The 21692-nt window shown below is 43.0% G+C and overlaps 1 protein-coding gene across 4 annotated transcripts in view; it reads right to left on the reverse strand.

The window, feature by feature from the left end:
- zdhhc11 (zDHHC palmitoyltransferase 11) overlaps window positions 1–21692 on the reverse strand; it is a 124716-nt gene that overhangs the window by 17545 nt on the left and 85479 nt on the right. For all 4 annotated transcript variants that reach the window (XM_080203071.1, XM_080203053.1, XM_080203063.1 and 1 more), the window contains 4 exons: window positions 20260–20438; window positions 18043–18144; window positions 11911–12035; window positions 2972–3127 (listed from right to left, as the gene is read on the reverse strand). In XM_080203071.1, the coding sequence (XP_080059197.1) occupies window positions 2972–3127; window positions 11911–12035; window positions 18043–18144; window positions 20260–20438 (562 nt within the window). The remainder of the gene's footprint in view (window positions 1–2971; window positions 3128–11910; window positions 12036–18042; window positions 18145–20259; window positions 20439–21692) is intronic.

Below are 21692 nucleotides of genomic sequence, written 5' to 3' on the forward strand. Positions count from 1 at the left end.
TACAGGTTCTCTAACAGTACCCACACAATCAGATAGAGTATAATGGAAGAAATAATGAGAGCTTGTCAGAAACGTATGGTGATAATCATGGAGGATTTTAAGCTATATATAGACTGGAAAAATTAGAAGGTAGCAGAGATGAGGAGTTCATAATGTTTTTCAGATAGTTTCTTGGAACAGCACGTTCTGGAACCATCCTGAGAGCTGACTATACAAGGCCCTGGTATTGTGCAGTGAGGTAGGGCTAATCAATGACCTCACAGTGAAGGTGCCCCTAGGTTGCAGCGATCATAATATGATTGAATTTGACATTGAGTTTGAAGGAGAGAAGAATGGCCCTGAGATTAGTATTTCAAACTTAAATAAGAAGAATTATGGCGGCATGATAGCAAAGCTAATTAAACTGGACTGGCAAATTAGGTTAAGGCAGGCTTATCCAACCTTCTCATACGAGGGACCTCATTTCAATTTTTTTCCCACTCCAACAGCAACTTCTGAAAAGATAAGGTTTGACACAACATGAAACACGAATTTCGATAAGATGTTGAGGAATGAAGAAAAGAAACAACTTATTAAGCAGAAGTACAGCAATGTCAAAATGATAAACTGATAATTTAAAATATTAATTATTAAAGATGACCACTAGAGTGTGAAGGAGCTATGTTTTTCCTGCTAATTCTCAGGCTTTGGAGAGGGTACAGAAAAGGTTTACCGGGATGTTGCCTGGTATGTAGGGTATTAGCTTTGAGGAGAGATTGAATAAACTGGGATTGTTCTCCCTGGAAAGACAAAGATTGAGGGGCAACCTGATACGAGTTTACAAAATTATGAAGAGTATACATAGGGTGAACAGTTGGAAGCTTTTTCCCACAGCAGAAATGACAATTACAAGGGGGCACAAGTTCTAAGTAAGGGGGGAAAGGTTCAGTGGAGGTGTGTGGGGGAAGATTTTTTACACAGGGAGTGTGGGGGCCTGGAATGCACTGACAAGTGAGGTGGCTGAGACAGACATGTTAGCGACATTTAAGACTTATCTGGATAGACATATGAACAGACGGGGAATAGAGGGATATAAGTGGTTGGTTCAGATAGGACAACGTGATTGGCACGGGCTTGGAGGGCCAAAGGGCCTGTTCCTGTGCTGTACTGTTCTTTGTATCAAAGAACCAAAGGATCCCTACAGTGCAGAAAGCGGCCATTCAGCCCATTGAATCTGCACCAATTCTCCGAAAGAGCATCCTAAACACACTTTCTCTCCCTCCCCCATACCTACCACTCTATCCCATAACTCAAAGCATTTACATTGCTAATCTACCTTTGGCCTGTAGGAGGAAATCGCGCACCCAGAGAAAACCCACACAAACATGGGGAGAATGTGCAAACTTCACACAGTCACCCAAGGTCAGAATCAAATCTTGGTCCCAGACACGATGAGGCACTATGTCACTCAATGCATTCACGTGCAACCACTGTGTGAGCTGTGAATGTGAACCCTATGACTGAGAGTGATGCACGCATGCACGCACACACGCACACACATACGCACACGCAAGCACACGCGCATCTAGGATCTGAAAAGGTTATGTATTATCGGGAACGAATTAGCCTCTTTTCTCGTGAAAAAAGAAGCCTGAGGGGTGACCGAAGAGAGGTTTTTAAAATGATGTAAGGTTTTTATAGAGTGGATACAGGGAGAAAGTTTCCTGTTGTGGGAGAGAGAATAATTAAAGGCCATCAATATAAGATAGTCACCAAGAAATCCAATATTGAATTGAGAAGAAACAGCTTTACCCAGAGAGAAGTGAGAATGTGGTGCTTGCTACCACAGGGAGTGATTGAAATGAATATGCTGATGTACTTAAAAAAATGTTGGTCAACACAAGGAAAGACGGGAGAAGGCTCAAGTTGATAATAAATACCAACGTCGACTGGGCTAAGTGTCTGTTTCTGTACCATATTCTGTGCATCTTGTGAGAAGGGGAAAGATGGAAGGGTTTAAGTTTAGAGTTCTTCGAAATAGAGCTCAGGTAGCTGAAGGTGAGAGAAAGCGAGTGGGCGTGAGAATGGCTGGAGGAGATTACAGCGAAAGGATGGAAGGGTGCCAAAGGACACAGAAGACTGGAGGAGATTGTGAAAATCAACCAGAGCCTATAGAGAGACATATCTGAAGATGAGGCTGAAGATCTTAAATTTATTCTTGGGATAAAAAACAGGAAAGCAGATTGTGAGAAACGGATGGTAGGTGAAGAGGAGTTAATAGAGGACAAGACAGGATAAGAAAAGCAGAGTTTTGTCCAAAGTAGAGTTATGGAGGGTGAATAATGGGAGTAATTGAAGGATAAAAGTGTGAAGAATTGTTTTAGTGGCTGACGAGCTGAGGTATAGATGGGCAATGTTGATGAGTGGGAAGACCTTCGACTCCCTGTGCCTTCTTACTGGAACACCAACTAAATCACTCCATCTTGCCCACTTCAAAACCCTTTGCTGATGGATAGTTTGTCAAATTTAACATTTGTAACAGTCTCAAATAGGACGCCTGGATCTGGAAATTGGTCAATGCAGCACCTATCTTACAGGCATAAAATGGCCACCTTAGTATCTATCATGTCGGGTGGCTTTACCAGTCTACATTCTGCATTATTAGAGTGCTGTATTAGTAAAGGCTGGAGTATAGGTGTCCAGAGACTATCATGCACAAATAAGGGGTCTTTTCCCAAAATGGATCCATCCTGGATTTTGAGCAGTGGACCCACTGCACTGGGGAACATGTGGACTACTGGTGGCACAACCATTGTCCTTTACCCATTGCTGCCAAAAATTCACTCACTCCCCTCCTTCCCAATCACATCCCACCCCCAGCCCACTCACTACCTACCTGAATGTCAGGACCAGCACAGCAGACTGAAACCCTTTCCTGCTGAAACAAATCTGGAAATTCCCTCCATAATTTGAAAAGACAAAGGAAACTCACGCAGGTAAATGTGAAAGCCCAACAAGTGACCAAGTAACATCAGTGAAGCGAGTCCGAGAAGAATGGTGATTCCCGCTATGACTAAAATTCCAGCCTGCGTTGTCTCCAAGGGAGCAATGGGCAGAAATACCAACCAGGTGTTGTTTCCTCGAACTTCTGTGCGGATAAAACAAAATGCAATCATTTAAACTTGGCGCAGAGGTTGAACGATAACACTCCAATATCATACGCGAACAGCTACCTGAATAACCTGTCCAAAAAAGTAGTCTATGATCAACATCAAGAGGAGTTTGTTGAGTTATAACTAGCTCCTGCACTTGTATAATCCTGTCCCTGGATCTCTGCCCCATAGAAGCCCCCAGAGGGTGGTGAATGTGCGGAATTCATTACCACCGAATGTAGTTGAGTCCAAAATGTTGTTTGATTTCAAGAAGAAATTAGATGTAGTTCTTGGGGCTAAAGGGATCAAGGGAGGAACGGGGGGAGGAATCAGGATATTGAATTTGATGATCAGCCATGACCAAGATGAATGGCAGAGCAGCCTCCAATAGCCAATTGGCCTATGTCACTTCTGCTTTCTGTGTTTCTGAGCAGCCAAACATTAGAGTGTTCTGCCAGGGTATTCTTGTTTCTGGTCCATTTAGAATTCAAAGGGGAATTGTTGAATTGGATTGAGTTGATCAATTTGATTTATTATTGTCATATGTATAGGGATACAGTGAAAAGTATTGCTTCTTGCGCACTATACAGACAAAACATACCGTTCATAGAGCACATGGGGGGAGGAAAGGAGAGGGTGCAGAATATGGTGTTACAGTCATAGCTAGGGGTGTAGAGAAAGATCAGTTTAATAGGTGATAGGATCATTCAATGGTCTGATGGCAACTGGGAAGAAACTGTTCTTGAGTTGGTTGGTATGTGACCTCAGATTTTTGTATCTTTTTCCCGACAGAGGAAGGTGGAAGTCAGGATGTCTGGGTGTGTGGAGATCTTGATTATGCTGGCTGCTTTTCCGATTGTTTTAGATTTCACATTAAACATTCTTTGACTAATCTGCGTTAACAATACAGACATGGGCCAAAATTCTCCCATCTTGTCTGCTGCAGGAACCATGAATTCAGTGGACCATTTAAAGTTCAGGAAGGAATTTCCAGTCTTGGGGCACATGCGGCCGGAGAATCGCACAATGTTTTTCAGTCTAGCAAAGTCAATTTATGTTTATGTAGCGCCAGTAACATATTAAAATGTCCCAAGTCACTTATTCTCAGGGGCATTATCAAGCAAAATTTGAGGCCTACTCGATTCAGAAGATATTGGGAAATGTAACCAAAGCTTGGTCAACAAAATATATAAGATGCACCCTAAAGAAAAGGGCAGGGTTGAGATGTGGAGGCAGGAAATCCAGAGCTTGCTGTCCTAGGCAGCTAAAGGTACAGCCTCCAGTGTTAAAGCAAAGACAATCAGAGAAGCGCAAGACGCCAGGACAATGGATAGGATGGCTGGTCTTTCAAGCGTCAGTTGCAGAGTAAGTGCACGTCGTGACCAACACATGCGGCTTTCTGAGAAAGATAGGTAAATGAGAAATTGGGTTTACTTGTCTTACCAAAATCTGACATGTTAAGAAAATGCTGGTGGATGCATTCTGCTCAAAATGGCACCATAAGACCATGACACATAGGAGCAGAATTAGGCCACTCGACCCATCGAGTCTGCTCCACCATTCTATCATGGCTGATATTTTTCTCATCCCCATTGTCCTCCATAACCCCTGATCCCTTTATTAATCAAGAACCTGTCTGTCTCTGTCTTAAGGACACTCAATGACCTACACAAACCAACAGCATTACTCTAGGCTTCAGCTCCTGCTAACATAACAGCCAAGATAAACTGGTGTAAAGTGTGGTGTGGAACTAACTGGGAGGAGCAAATTAATGTCTCTAATATGCGGAAGTAATGATGGGATACAAAACAGACTTCTCTATTAGTCATGTCTCATTATTGCCTCAGAGTCAGAAGGTTGTGGGTTCAAGTCCTGCTGCAGACAAAATCTAGGCAGTCATTTCAATTCTGAACTGAAAGAGTGTTGCACTGTCAAGAGGTGCCATCTATTGGATGAGACATGAATGCAAGGCCTCATCCACATTCACACTTCAACATAAAGGATGCCACAGCAATGTCTGAGCAGCAGGGCTCTCCCTGCTGTTTTATATTTATTTCACAACCGACATCACAAAATCAGGTAATCAGGTGAGTATCTCCTTGTTGTTTATGGGACATCGCAGTGCACAGGTAACTCTCACATTACCTTGCGCTACAAAAATGACCACACCACAATGTACTAACTTAGTTGTAAGGTGCTATGGATATTCTGAGATCATGAAGGGTGCTATATAAATGCAACTTTGTTCTTCTTTGCCTAAGCTGTATGACTAAGGCATGAAATTCCAACATGTCACACCAAAAAAAGAGTTGGCAGCTGTAAAGCCCAGTGCCAGGTGTGTAAATGGAGTCATCACACTAATCTATCCCCCTCAGGTGAATCAATCCAGAGCTAGTTGCTATTTTAAAGGAAATTGATTGCCTTTCATGAGGGTCCTTCTGAGGCCTGTGTCAAAGGCCTCAGTACTACACACACCAGCTTCTAGCCAGCAAGAGTTGTACTGAGACGTTTTAATATATGTAGTGGAATTCCCATCGTAGGCCTCAAACACTTCCCAGACTCAAAGTACTGGAAAATTCCTAAACCCCACTTAACTGGAAATGGCTCAAAATAAAAATGGAGTAGAATCCCTGTCAGGTTTTCTGAGCGTTGGTCTGGGCATCGCCAGAATTTCCACCCATGTCCAGATTAAAATTTTAGGTCCTGGGTGTCTAGATTATATTTCAGATTTTTTTGTATAAAAGACTTTTTATACAACAGATAAAGAGCATAGACCCCTTTGCAATAGCATTAAATCTCTGGGATAAAAGCAGATGCTGGAATCTGAAACAAAAACAGAAAATGCTGGAAAATCTTAGCAGATTTGACAGCATCTGTGGAGAGAGAATAGAGCCAATGTTTCGAGTCTGGATGACCCTTCAGCTAAAGAGAATTTACAAAGAGAGATTAGGCGCTTTCTCCTAAAATCCAGGGAGGTTGGGGCTAATGAGAGCAAATCTAATTGAGGTATACAAGATGATAACGAAGATTGATAAAGTATACATAAGAGGATATTTCCTCTTGAAGGACAATCGAGAATAAGAGGTCATAGTTTTTTTAAGGTAAAGGGTGGCAGATTTAAAATGGAGATGAAGAGAAATTGCTTCTCTCGAAGGGTCTGGAGTCTGTGGAGTTTTTCTGACAATTGTTATCCATGGATTCTTAATTCCAGATTTTATTTTATTCAAATTCCACCATCTGCCATGGGGATCCGAACCCAATTCCTCAGAACATTAGCTGAGTTTCTGGATTAATAGCCTAGCATTAACACCATTAGGCCATCGCCTCCCTTTACAAATTGCCTAAAAATTATCAGTGTCATTATAAATGGGCTTGAACAGGCACGGCCAATCAGGTGGAACAGATTGAAATTTTGGAAAGGGTACAGAGGAGAGCCATGAGATTAATTCGCAGTTTGATGCAAGTTCGTTATCAAGACAATCCCAAAGGGATGGGACCCTACACTTCAGAGAGACTTAGAATTAGGGGTCATTTGTTTCAACTGAATAGAGCATGAGGGAGACCAGGATCACAATTTTAAGTTGCATAAGTTCAATGTCAGAAGATGGTATTTTTTCCAGTCGCTAAAACATTTAGGCTGCCGCTCATGTGGTGGAAAGTGATTCGCTAAACTCCTTCTGGTAGGAGCTGGATCTGTTTCTGACTGAGGTCACTCAGTTCTGAAGGCAGGCATGGCATAATATCATCATCATCAGATCTCCTTGTTCACATATAAATAGCCAGAAAGGAATTTTACAGATACTTCTTCAGCACAGTGGTACAATGGGTAGCACGGCTGCCTCACAGCGCCAGGGGCCCGGTTTGATTTCCAGCTTAGGTGACTGTGTGGAATTTGCACCTTCTAGTGTTTGTGTGGGTTTCCTCTTGGCGCTCCAGATTAGTAAGGGTAAATACATGGGATTATGGGGATAGGGCCTGGGTGGGATTGTGCTTGGTACAGACTCGATGGGTCAAATGGCCTCCTTCAGCACTGTAGCGATTCTATAATTGTAAAATACCCAGCCCATGTTCAATGCCATGTGCACAGATAAAGAATATACAAAGGACATGGAGGTACAGTCAGCAATGATGACCAAAATGCAACCCTATTATTTAAAAGGATTAGTATATGCGGGTGGGTTATGTGGGCAAAGCCTGTATTCCCTTGAATATAGACTAAGGGGTGATTGAATTGAGGTGTTTAAGATGATTAAAGGAATTGATAGGGTGGGTAGAGAGGAGCAGTAGGAATCCCAGAGGCTGGAACACAAAATATAGAATGCGGGTGTGCAGGAGTGGCATCAGGAACTACTTGTTCACACAAAGTATGTGGAAATTTGGAACTCTCTTTCATTGGAAACTGTTGTGATTAGGTCAATTGAAAATCTCAAGACTGAACTTTTGTTAAATGAGGGGTATGAAGAGACATGGAACCAAGGCTGGTAAATAGGCTTCAGATACAGATCTAATTGAATCGCAATGCATGTTCCAATGACCTTCTGTTTCTAGAATGAGCCTCCTCCTAAATTGGAATCACAGTTGTCTGATCTTTTTTCGACATATCAATGAAGGTAGAATTTGCACGTAATTCTACAACATTTTAACTTCGGCCTATTATGCAGATTAAAAAACAGCCATCTTCTACTCATAATCAAACAGATTGGTCCTTGAGATTAATTATATAGTGAGGAGAGCAATCAAATTGTTTCTGAAACATAATTACACAGATCCTCCAGCATAGGATTCTGATTTAGAAAGCTGTTGATCAAATCTTCTTCCTGTAAGATGGGGCACACAGCTTTAAGTATTTCTGTGGCGATGTTAAGCTGAGCCCTGTCTGCTGGATATAAGTGATTTCCTATTGAAGAGGAATAGGGAAGAACTTTGCTTCTTGCCCCTTTTTCATTTGTCATTTTCCTGTTCACTTATTTTTCTTTATCTCTTTCCATCTTCTGTCTTTCCATCGATCATTCCCACCTTGTCTGTGGTTTCTATGCATCTGTCCTTTCCACCCTGTCTTTTCCATCAGGACAGCCATTGTCTTTGTGAATTGCTAACTCTATGTGGATAATTGAAGTGTATCATAAAATTGCATTGCCTTGAGCAATGTTAGATGGTCTCCATCCCATCCAAAGTCACATGATTTCCTGGGAGAATACCCTCATTTAACCAGACCAATTTTATAGAATCATAGAATCCCTATTGTGCAGAAGGAGGCCATTTGGCCCATTGGGGGTCTGCACCCAGGCCCTGTCCGGGTAACCACACATATTTACCCTGCTAATCCCCCCGACACCAAGGGACAATTTAACATGACCAATGAACATAACCCACACATCTTCGGACTATGGGAGGAAACCGGAGCATCCGGAGGAGACGCACACAGGCATAGGGAGAACGTGCAGACTCCACACTGACAGTGTTCCCAGACCGGAATTGAATCCGGATCCCTAGCACTCTGAGGCCAGCAGTGCTAACTACAGTGCCACTCCCATTTTTCCAAATGAGTAACTGGGCAGAGTTTTACTAGCACGTTCGTCCAAGTTTTGCACGATCCCACCCAAGGACAATGGAGAATGCCATTCTCCGAGCCAAGCTCGCCCCCAGAATCGGGGCTGGCATGCCAGTAAAGTTCCAGCCGTCATAACCAATGTATAGTTCAGGATCAATGGATAGTTTCATGGAGTGAGAAACATGGCTGAGTCGCTTCAGCTGTTTAGAGGCTCCCTTTGTTTCAAACATAAGAAACAAGGAGCAGGAATAGGCCATTCAGCCCCTCGAACTGCTCCACCATTCACTAAGGTCATAGTTGAACTGATAGCAACCTCAAATCTGCATCCTGGCCACCCCTGATAACCTATCACCTCCTTGCTTACCAAGAATCTGCGCATTTCTGCTTTACAAAGATCTAAAGACTCTACTTCCATTGTCTTTTCCGGAAGAGAGTTCCAAAGACTCATGACCCTCTGAGAGAAAAAAAATCCCCTTGTCTCATCTTTAAAAGCATGAGCCCTTATTTTTAAAGTGACCCCGGATTTTAGATTCTCCCATAAGAGAAGACATCTTCTCCACATTCATCTTGTCAACACAAATTGTACTGTCCTTCCCTGTGTCAGCAAAGAGAATAATGCTGGTCACAATTGTTAAGGATTCAGGTGATGAATTCTCCATCAAATTCGCTGATTTCCAGAGTTCAGAATTCTGAGGCAAATTGCAGCATTCCTAAAGCACCCGATGTGTATTCACTTTATTCCTAGTTGGAAAAAAGGCACCCTAAGGGATTGAATCCTGTGACATCCTGATGACATTATTGGCCATTTGCACAGGCAAATGGGCAGTCTATGCTAACAGCCGGTAGAGTAAACACCTTTTCAATAAAGCTCTTGCTTGTACCTTTGTGGTCTGCAAGTCTATCTATTCTTTAAAAATACTACAAAGAAAACTGGTGACGAGGTGATTGACCCACACTGCAAACACCCAAAAAACAGAATTGCAGCAATCAGGTAGAACAAGAAAAAAATCTTGGTCCACGCCGCAATTATACTTCAGAAGTTAAAAGAAAATCACTGTACCAAAGTTGGTGATGGATGAATAACAGAAGGAGCCATCGAATGAACCAAAATTTAGGATTCTAAACTTATCGTTTAGGATTCAGCAAAACAACATCAAGAAGAAGTTTATTGCATGCTCTACCCGGAAAGATCTGAAACAGTGCAAGGAGCATCGTGAGTAGGAAGTATCCTGCAACCCTGGTGCAGCATGGTGGCACAGTGGTTAGCACTGCTGCTTCACAACGCCAGGGTCCTGGGTTCGATTCCCAGCTTGGGTCACTGTCTGTGTGGAGTTTGCACATTCTCCCCGTGTCTGCATGGGTTTCCTCCAGATGCTTCAGTTTCCTCCCACAGTCAAAAGACATGCTGGTTAGATGCATTGACCCAAACAGGTGCCAGAGTGTGGTGACTAGGGGAATTTCACAGTAACGTCATTGCAGTGTTAATGTAAGCCTTGCTTGTGACTAATAAATTAAACTTTACCTTAACAGGTTTAGAGCTGGGATTGTTGCAAAACTTGGAAGGAAACAGGCTGAGCACAGGGGTACTTTGTTTGAAAAGGGGGCAAGGTGATGCTAAAAGTCTTTGTGGCAAGTTGTGCTTATACAAGCGCTTTCCAGTAAAAAATAGCAGGAATTTCAGTCATGGGACTGCATGATGAGAATACAGAGCTATGGAGCTCATATACTGAAAGACTTGTTTATTCTGTCCAAGTGAATAAAATTGCGGTGGATGTTGTAGTCCCACTTTTCTGAGTACAATGGGGGCTGTGGGGGTGGGCAAACATTCAATCTCCTGAGAAGTCTGGTACAAGTTCCGCACACATGAGGACGGTCTCAACAGGGATCTTGAGTTCATGTCACACTATCTGTAACCCCCGTGACTTGCCTGGGTTTGCAAAACCTCACTTACTGTACTGTCTGGAGACAATACACATCTCTGTAACCTGTGATCAGTGCTCCTTCCACTCACATTATCAGCCACTTCAGGTCTTGAACAGCAGGTTAGATGTAAGGATTCACATTCTAATCAGTAATCTCTAAACTGTCTGTGCTTTATATGCTCTGTCTGAGGCCAGAACTCTCCATTCACCTGACGAAGGGACTAACCCCGAAAGCTTGTGAGTCTATTATCAAATAAATCGGTTGGACTAAAACCTGGTGTTGTCAGACTTTTTACAGCCGGAAAAGCCAGGTTCAAAATCCTACGACTTGATAGCAGAAATACTGCAGGGTACTCCTCACCTAAACTGTTGGTCATCATCGAGAGATTTGGTTCCGTAAGTGTATCCAACAAGATGAATCAATCATGCAGTTCATAGCTACTTTGAAGAACTAAGCTGAATACTGTGAGCTTGGGGATGCCTTGAATGACACCATTACAGACAGACTAGTGTCTCGAAGGAGCTGAAAATATGAAAAGGACGGACAGGGGTAATGAACCTGAAGATGAGACCTGGCCTGACTTTCATTTCCAAAGCCCAACATGAAAATTCCAAGGTCTGCCTTTGCTCTCCAGGATGATTCTAGAAGACCGGTGATTCTTAGTAGGGCAATGCAAGTTTGCAGACCTTCATTTGGACAAGAGAGATCTTGTGATAGATAGTTAAGCTATGCGTGCTAGGTTTACTCAACAGTCTCATGGTCAGGTTTCCTGTTGCCAGCTTTTAATTCCCAGATTTTTTACGTTCAGTGAGACATGTCAAATGGACCACAGACAACAGAGGCCCTAAAGTACAGGGTACATTAACTGACCTCTGGATCTTAGGCCCTCTTCCTGCCCCCAAAGTCACAATAGCTTGAACTGGGCACCAGAATACAATGCCAATGCTCCTCAGTATGAAACATAAATAGCAACTTGCAGTTAGAGCACTTTAAAGTTGTTAAACATCCCAAGGCACTTCACAGAAGCACTTTCAGACAAAATTTGACAAAGGAGATATTATGGAATTGGATTAATAAGATATTCAATCTCCTTTGGTCAAGGAAAATAGGTATAAGGAGCAAATTAAAGGAGAAGAGGGAGGGGGACAGGTTTATAGGGGGAAATCCAAGGTTTTAGGCTGAGACAGCTAATGGCACAGGTGGCAATGGAGCAATGATGAAAAAGCTCAGCAATAATAGTGGAAAAGATTACTCTCTCATTGCAAAAGCATAAAGTTATGGTGAACATGAAGTTTAGACACTTACTTTCAAACTGAGGAGCAGTGCGGAGTAGCTCTGGATTTACAAATTGCTGGATGAAAACATAAAGGGTAACCAGTACAATCATCAGGATACCAAGAACAGCTGACACCACAGTATGGAAAAAAAACCTAAAGAGATTTGAAAAGAGAGGAATATTAGATGCAGCAACTTCAAAATTTAGAACATGCTCAAATTGCTTAATCCTCTGGGGCCAGTAGGTTTGCACTTTTTAAAAATTCACTCGTGATTCAATCACGGGATATGGATGGTGCTGGCTGGCGCAGCATTTATTACCCATTTCTGATTACCCTTGAACTGAGGCCATTTAAGACTCAACCACATTGCTGTGGATCTGGCGTCCCACATTTTTAATTCCTCCCTGGCCATGGGGGGTGCCAAAGGATTGGAAAATAGCTAACGTGGCTCCGCTATTTAAGAAGGGTTGTAGAGATAAGCCAGGGTCTCATGTCAGTGGTGGGGAAACTATTGAAGAAAATTATGAAGAAGAGCATGTATCTCCTTTTGGAGAGGCAAGGTTTGATCAAGGATAATCAGCATGGTTTTGTCAGAGGGCGGTCATGCCTAACAAATTTGATTTAATTGTTTGAGAAGGTGACCAAGTGTAAGGATGTGGTCTATATGGATTTCAGCAAAGCCTTTGACAAGGTCCTACATAGGAGATATATAAAGAAGGCAAATGCACATGGAATACAGGATGATTTGATAAGTTGAATTCAAGATGGGCTTAGTTGTAGGAAACAGAAGGTGCTTTAGTGACTGGAAGTCAATATCCAGTGGCGTAACACAGGGGTCTGTGCTGGGTCCCTGGGATAGCTGCATGCCTTCACAACAAGGGAAGTGTGTTGGATGATCCAGTCTCAGATTCATTTTGGCCACTGAGCAGAACACAGCACACACAACTCTGCTGCTGATGTCTTCAAAGCTTTTCTGAGCAGTCACCAAGCTACAATTTCAACACACACTTCAACCACGAATTTGTTGTGGTTTGATGAAAATGTGGAGAGATGTGTTATGCCAAGTAACATGATCTAAGGCTGTTCACCATGTTGCACCTGTACTTAACCTTGCTACCATTCTGTTTGGCCAGCACTGAACATCATGTTCAGTTTTGTGATATAAAGGCACCAATCAATGAGAAGGAATTTTGTGCAAACACGTTCTAGGTATATATATATTTAAATTAGGCACACAACAACATATTGATAGCAAGCTTGAAGATATCGCTAGCAGGGTTGTGTGTGTGCTATGTTCTGCTCATAGACCAAAGTGAAACTAAAGCTGGATCACATGACACACTCCCATATAAGTGATGGCAATCTGCAATCCCTTAAAGGTATATTACAACAGAAAGGTGGCCAGGAGAGTTTTGGATTCATTGCATCTACAGAGACAGAATTCAGAAATCAGAAGTTCAAAGGGATTTGGGAGTCCTAGTTCAGGATTCTCTTAAGATTACCTTGCTTGTTGTTAGTAGTTAGGAAGCCAAATGCAATGTCAGTAATTGTTTTTAGAGGACCAGAATACAAAAGCAGGGATATACTGCTGAGGCTTTATAAGGCTCTGGTCCAACCACATTTGGAATATTGTGATCAATTTTGGGTCCCGTATCTAAGGGAGGATGTGCTGGCCTTGGAGACAGTCCAGAGGAGGTTCACGAGAATGATCCCAGGAATGAAAAGCTTGATATATGAGAAGCATTTGAGGACTCTGCGTCTTTTCTCAATGGAGTTTAGAAGAATGAGGGAGGATCTCATTGAAACTTAGAGAATACTGAAAGGCCTGGATAGAGTGGACTTGGGAAGATGTTTCTATTAATAGGAGAGACTAGGATCCAAGGGCACAGACTCAGAGTAAGAGGATGACGCTTTAGAACCGAGATGAGGAGGAACTTCTTCAGCCAGAGGGTGGTGAATCTGTGGAATTCATCGTCACAGAAGGCCAGGTCAAAAGTCTAACGTTATGTATCAACCAACACAAGAATAGCTTCTACCCTGCTGCCATCAGACTTTTGAGTGGACCTACCCTGCATTAAGTTGATCTTTCTCCACACCCTAGCTATGACTGTAACACTACATTCTGCACTGTCTCGTTTCTTTCTCTATGAACGGTATGCTTTGTATAGCGCGCAAGAAACAATACTTTTCATTGGATGCTGGTACATGTGGCAATAATAAATCAAATCAAATCAAGGTCATAGAATATAGTTAAGGCAGTGGTAAATAGGTTCTTGATCAGTAAGGGGATCAAAGGTCACGGGGAAAAGACAGAAGAATGGAGTTGAGAAACTTATTGGCCATGATTGAATAGTAGAGAGACTCAATGGGCCAAATGGCCTAATTCTGCTCCTATATCTTATGGTCTAATGGCTTCAGCAGCAGATAAGATGATACAAAGACGGAGGTGGGAGCAGCTGGTTTCAGTGATGGAAATGGTCACTCAGAGCGTGTAACGCTTGGTTAGATTTAGGATCATATGAGGACACCGGAAATTAAAGACTCTTAATGGAAAACTCAGTTGTTAAGGAAAGTGGCTTTTAAAAATTATCCAGGTACTTTAAGCAACTCAAAGCCAACAGTTGTTCCTCTCCAAGCCTCAGTAAACATAGTCTGACCTGTAAGTAAGCATTTCACTGCTACCTTGGTAACTGTTCCATATAAATTCTTTACTCTGGCCCTGCTAGGCAGTTAACCATTAATGATATCCGGGAAGCTAAAAAGAGGACTAGTTACTTTCAAACCAGTTATAAATAGCAACTGCGCAATCACAAGGAGGTTTTTTTCTTTAAAAAATAAACTGATTACAAGAACCAGATTAGAGTCACTGCAAGGCAAAAGATTAAATATTAAGCATTTGGGGCTAAAGATTGGCTCTTTTAAAAGATATTCGACATACAGCAGGCCTTCTCTGAGAAAGCGATCGGAACCTCTCAGGATATTTGCCCTGCCCCCTCATTGCTACAGATCAAGGAAAAGCTTCTCACAACCCATTGGACTAACAATTAATTTTTACAAACTCTGTCTCCTTCTTCTTGAAAAAAACACAGAATCCACAGCACACCAAGTAATTTTCAAGATTTGGGTCAGAACCATTCTCTTCATCGCCTTCACTGAAATCCTCTCAGGACAGGTGGCACGACACACAGTGGTTAGCACTGCTGCCTCACAGCACCAGGGACCCAGGTTCAATTCCGGCCTTGGGTCACTGTCTGTGTGGAGTTTGCACATTCTCCTCGTGTCTGCAAGGGTTTCCCCCGGGTACTCCAGTTTTCTCCCACAGTTCAAACATGTGTGAGTTAGGTTGATTGGCCATGATAAATTGGCCATTAATGTGCGGGGTTGTGGGAATAGGGCATGGGTGGGATTGTGATGCGTACAGACATGATGGGCTGAATGGCCTGTTCTGTACTGTAGGGATTCTATGACAGATTGCCCAGGCATCGCAGTTATGACCATCAAGAAAGATTGAAGAGGCTGGGGCTCTTTAGAAAAGAGAAAGAGATGGGCTGATAGAGGTTGTTAACATTATGAAGGATTTGATAATACGGACAGCCGAAGATGTTACTCCTGTGGAGAATCCAAAACCAGGGACCAAAAATGTAAGATAGTCAATAATAAATCCAAACAGAATGCAGTAAAACTTCTTCACAAAGCGAGTAGTTACAATGTGGAACTTGCTACCACAAGTAATTGAGACAAATAGCATAGGTGCATTTGAGGAGATTTTAGGTAAGGACAAGAAGGAAGAAAGGAATAGAAAGATCTGCTGATAAGATTAAATTAAGTAGAGTGAGAGGAGACCCATGAGAAGGATAAAGACTTGCAAAGTCCAGTGGGGCTGAATGGCCTGTTTTTTCCACTGTAAACTCTATGCAATCCTATATATAGCCCCGGTTGTCTTTAAAGTACACAAGGAAGTCCCAGTAACATTATTCACTATTTACACACATACATTTTGATTGTACATGTCTCAGAATAAAAAACCACACTCCAGCAAACTGGTTAATTATTAATATCCACTTCTTAGCAACACTCCATATTGAAACATTAATTTGCCTTTTTCCCTTTGCAGATACTGATTAGACTGTATACTTCATTCTCATTTCAGATTTCCAGCGCTTGCAGTTTTGTTCAGCTTTTAAAATATTATTTAACACAATTAGCAAATCTCAGTTACAGAAAACAATGGTCATATAGATGGGTATGTGGACTACGATGGATAAAGAAAACTAGTTTCACCAGCTCAAATGCTGCATTGATAGAATGAGATATGCGATGGAATTTCAATGATATGCTCACTCCATAAAGCATCTGACCATGTTATTAAGTGATACTCATACCAGTTCAGCTCAGGGGGTAACTTGCTGATTCTGGAGTCTGAAAGTTGTGGATTTACGCTCCACTGCAAGATTTTGGTATAATCTAGATGGCACAGTAGTTAGCATTGCCATCTCAGAGTGCCAGGGACCTGGGTTCGACTCCCAGCTCGGGTCACTGTCTGTGTGGAGCTTACACATTCTCCCCATGTCTACCTGGGTTTCCTAACAAGTGCTCCGGTTTTCTCCCACAGTCTGAAAGACGTGCTAGTTAGGTGCATTGGCCAGGCTAAATTGCCCCTTAGTGACATGGGGTTAACAAATAGGGCCTGGGTGGGATTGTTGTTGCTGCAGTCTTGATGGACCAAATGGCCTCCTTCTGCACTGCAGGGATTCAATGATACTAGGCTGACACTTCAGTGCAGTACTGAGGGAATGCTGCATGGTCAGAGGTGCTGTTTTTCAGATGAGACTTTAAACCAGGTCAGTCAGTCCTAATAGGTGGATTTAAAAAAAGTGCTTGGTCACTGTTTGAAGGAGAACAGGGACCTTATCCTGGCTAACCATTATACTCCATTCGGCATCCCTGCTGGGCGAATTGTTCAGCCTTGAAAACGGGATGTGGAGAAAAAAAAACAATTATCCTTCAACTAATACCAAATTATCTGGTGATTTATCTCTGTTTTTTGTAGGATTTGCTGTACAGAAATTGGCTGCTGCATTTCCAATCATTACAACAGTGCTGGAATTTCAAAAGTATTCCATTGGCACAGAGCGCACTGGGATATTGTGAAAAAGTATTTTATTAAAACAAGCATTTATTTTCCTTTCTTAATTTATGAATGGCCCTCAAAAATTAAAAGGCCAAGTTTTGCAGAGATTGACAAAGTGACAGTACTCGCCACTGGCCTTGGGGAAAGATGCCTACAAGGATCTAGTGATCCCTGTGGTATAGATTTCCTCTTTTCCCAACGGTACTTTGAACCGAGCATCAAGGGAATCACCAGGCTTCCAGCAAAAGTGATGCTATCAATCCACGGTATGCAGCCAAACACACTGGCCTATTCTCATAGACAACAAACCAGGAAGCAAAATACACTGATCATCCTCTACTTTTAATTATAATTTAAAGAGAGCAAAATAATTAGGGTAGAAGGGGAAATATCATGAACTTTAAAATATATATTTTAAAAATGGGAATTCTATTTTAACGGAAAAGTTAAATTTATTCATTTGTGAGATATGAGGCATCAGTGTTTAGTGTCCATCCCAAGTTGCTCTTGGAAAGCAGTTGAGAGTCAACCACATTGCTGTGGCCCTGGATTCACATGTAGACAGACCAGGTAAGGATTTCGTTCCCTAAAGGACACTAGTGAACCAGATGGGTTTTTCCAACAATTGACAACGGTTTTATGGTCATCAGTAGATTCTTAATTCCAGATATTCTTTTAGTGAATTCAAATTCCACCATCATCTCCCATGGCAGGACTTGAACCTGGGTCCCCAGAATATTAGTTGAGTTTCTGGATGAGTGGTCTAGCGAAAATGCCACTAGGCCATCACCTCCCTCTCTTTTAACTGCACACATACAAGCTCATGCAGTCGCTATCAGTTTTCGAGGAGTAATAATGGCAAATACCAACAGTTACCCAGACCATGTAATCTTGGCTGATGAAAACGTAGCTGCTTTCACTTGTTAATCATCTGCTGAGTATTTCAACTATCAACCACTTTAATTAACCACTTTTTTAAAAAAAATCTGAAGCGTTTGAAGTAAATTCATAAATGCCACAGTGACTGACCAGTAGTTTCGTCCTCCGACACAGTTGTTCAGCCATTTGCAATGATGATCAAATTCAGAAATGCATTTGTTACAAGTGCTGCAGTGTTTGGCTTTCACTCCCCTGAAAAGAGAAAGCAAAATGTAAGATTCATTCAGCACGTGGCTGCTCAGAATATCCTTTGGCAATGAGGGAAAACCATTTGCTTTTATACTGGAACAGTGATTAGGAAGGACAAAGCGATGAAAGTTTGGAATAAGCTGCTTGAAGAGGCTTTTAAAAGGCAAAAACCACAGCACGGTGGCACAGTGGTTAGCACTGCTACCTGACAGCACCATGGACCCAGGTTCGATTCCTGGCTTGGGTCACTGTCTGTGTGGGGTCTGCACATTCTCCCCATGTCTGCGTGGGTTTCCTCCAGGTGCTCTGGTTTATTCTTAGTCTGCAAGATGTGCTGGTTAGGTGCATTGGTCATGCTAACTTCTCCCTCAGTGTACCCAAACAGACACCGGAATGTGGCAACTAGGGGATTTTCACAGCAACTTCATTGCAGCATTAATGCAGTTCTATTTCTGATACTAATAAATAAACTTTATACTTTAACAACATTGGAAGTTATAACAGGGGACTATTTGCTACTTTCCTCAGAATCGAAGGTTTCAAACAAGTGGATTTTCCCATATGGGGATCATGATCTGGGGTCTTTCAATTAGCACAAACAAGGTTAAAAGGGTATCTGATTGGAGATGTTAACAGTTACAAAGCATTGGAGATAAAGAAGAACAAGCTATGTGATGAATCATTACTAGTGATCTGGTGATATAGGTCACTCAACTAACTGGTAAACCACAAACCTAGAGCAACATTCTGGGGTTTGAGGTTCAAATCCCACTGTGGCAGGCATGGGGAATCTGAAAAATCACCTTGGTGAGGGCAATGAGGGTGTAGTGGAAATGCCTCTGGGCTAATCATCCAGCAGCCCTCTGGGGACGTGGGTTCAAATCCCACTTTAAGAGCTGGTGGAACTTAAATCCAATTAATTTTCGCCATATTGATGAGGCGACATCAAGTTGCACATGCATGCTTTTACCAATACTGTGACAAGCATCAACAATGCAGAGGAGCATGGAAAATGGCAGGCTCTTGTCTGATTAAGAGTGATTGTGAGATTCTTGAATGTAATGTTGAAGCATGGTTACATTGGAGAATTTGAGATTATTGATGCCCACGGAGTGTGTGCGCGCACACCTGTATCTGTGTGTGCTTGTATGCACGCGTGCATGTACCTGTCCGCCTGCGCATGCGGCCGCACCTGTGTACCTGTGTGCATGCGCCTGTGCGCCTGTCTTGTGTGCACGCCTGTATCCGTGTACGTGTACATGTGTGAGATACACATCTGCGTGTATGTATGCTTGTACGCGCATGTGTACTTGTACGCATGTATGTTTTTATGTGTGTGTGTGTCCTGCGAAGATAGTTGCCAATCTCACAGGCAGAACAAGTGCAGTGCCATTAGCCCCATGTTAGATGTTCAAAGATCTACAGCGGGGGGTGGGGACGGACTCAAAATGAAATGGGAAGCCTCCCAATTGGTTTCCTGCCCACACTTGACTTATATCCCATTTACCAACCTACCATGGCTGGGAAAAGCATTGGGAAGCCCACCCTCCCTTTGCCCTATTGAGGTCCTCATTCCACTTCTGCCGCTATTATTCCATCCCCCAGCAGGAAAAGGCATCCCAACAGTGTGCTGTTGTTGGGCAGCAAGTGTAGGATTATCTTCTTTAGAGGAGGGGGCATGAAGAGTACCTCATGCCCCTCCTCAGGATGCAAACCCCCTACAACCCTTTGGCTTCGCAAATGCAGCCACCTCCCCTTCTCCCCCTGCCCATTCCTCCTACTTCATGTGGGGTCTGCCAACCAGGCCTGTTCAAAACCCCAAGCTTACCTTGAATGCCAGGCTCCATCACCTCTTCACCTTTGGGGACTTGCTGCAATCCCAGCAGTGGCCACCGCTTGATCCTGGCGCTGCTGGGACCACAGAGCAGCTGACCCATCAGATTGGTCACTGGGGAGCGTACAAAGCATCTGAGCGATTGCTGGGAACTCGGTTTGACTCGCTATGGGGAATTACCCCTACCCCTTCTGTTATTCAGTGCTAACAGTGCCGAGACCCATTTGGAATACCGTGCGTCAGCTCATGAACCCTTTATAGTGCTTAACCAGGCTAATACATACACGTCCACTTCACACAGGTAGCAGTGCTGGTTCTGAATGGCATGGGGATGCTTGGCTCGATCAAGTGTTGGCATTGGAGTGTTGTAGTTTTTTCTGGTACGCACACTGTGGTCTGCTGGGTCAATGGAGACAGCAACCAGATGGACAATGAAATGATAGACAAACAAGAGGCCAATTATCTGAAAGCGCTGGTGTTAAGGGACAAAACTAGATTTAGGAAGTGAAGGAAATTAAAAATAAGTTAACACATCTCATACCTTTCGCATAGGACTGCACAGAGTAAAGGAAGACAATTGATTCACCGTTTGAAGGGAAATGAGATAATGTGGCTGAAAATTGGACCTATGTGAATGGCAACAAACTCCACTTGTGTCCTCCTTGGTTGTGAAGTAGAAAGCATCACAACAGTATGGGCCAGGCCAGGCAGGTCAGTTGGCCACTTCCTGTCTGACATTCCAGTACATTCATACATGGATGAAAACTGTATCTTTTTCACAACATATTCAGACTCTAGTGCAGCTAAACACCACGTGAGACAAAGCAGCCCACTTGATTGGCACCCCATCCACAAATATTCACTCCCTCCACTACTGATGCGCAATGGCAACAGTGTGTACCATCTACAAGATGCACTGCAGGAACTCACCAAGGCTCATTAGAAAGCACCTTCCAGACCCACGACCACTAATATCTAGAAGAGGAAGGGCAGCAGATTCCTGGGAATACCATCACCTGGAAGATCCCCTCAAGCCACTCATCATCCTGACTTGGAAATATATTGGTGTTCCCTCAGAGTTACTGGATCAAAATCCGAGAACTTCCTCCCTAACAACACTGTGGGTCTACCTACACGACAAGAGCTGTAGTAATACAAGAAGGCAGCTCAGTGCCACTTTCTCAGGTGCAAATAAGAATGAGTAATAAGTGCTGGTCTAGCCAGCAAATCCCATTTCTTTTGAATGAATGATAAAAGAAACATACACACTTGTTCACTGAATCCAACAGTACAGAGGCCATTTGGTCCTTCGATTCTCCGCAATCCCACCTACGCCCTATCCCCATAAACCCATACATTTACCTTAGCTAGTCCCCCTGACACTAAGGGGCAATTTAGCATGGCCAATCCACCTAACCCTGTGGGGGAAACTGGAGCACCCAGAGGAAACCCATGCCGACATGGGGAGAATGTGCAGACTCCACACAGGCTGTGACCCAAGCCGGGAATTGAACCCAGCCCCTGGGGCTGTGAGGCAGCAATGCTAACCACTATGCCACCATGCTGCCCTCTGTATATTGTTTGTTTTTGCAAGTCAATTACAGCAGTGTTTTAGGCCTGTCAGTTGTGGGTTGCACAAAGCCAGAAGCATATGGGTTCCAGTCCCAATCCAGACACTTGAGTACAAAAATGTCAACACTTCAGTACAGTGCTGAGG

Source organism: Carcharhinus amblyrhynchos, chromosome 2 (genome assembly GCF_965287045.1).
Source record: "Carcharhinus amblyrhynchos chromosome 2, sCarAmb.v2.hapA, whole genome shotgun sequence".
Classification (NCBI taxonomy): Eukaryota; Metazoa; Chordata; class Chondrichthyes; order Carcharhiniformes; family Carcharhinidae; genus Carcharhinus; species Carcharhinus amblyrhynchos.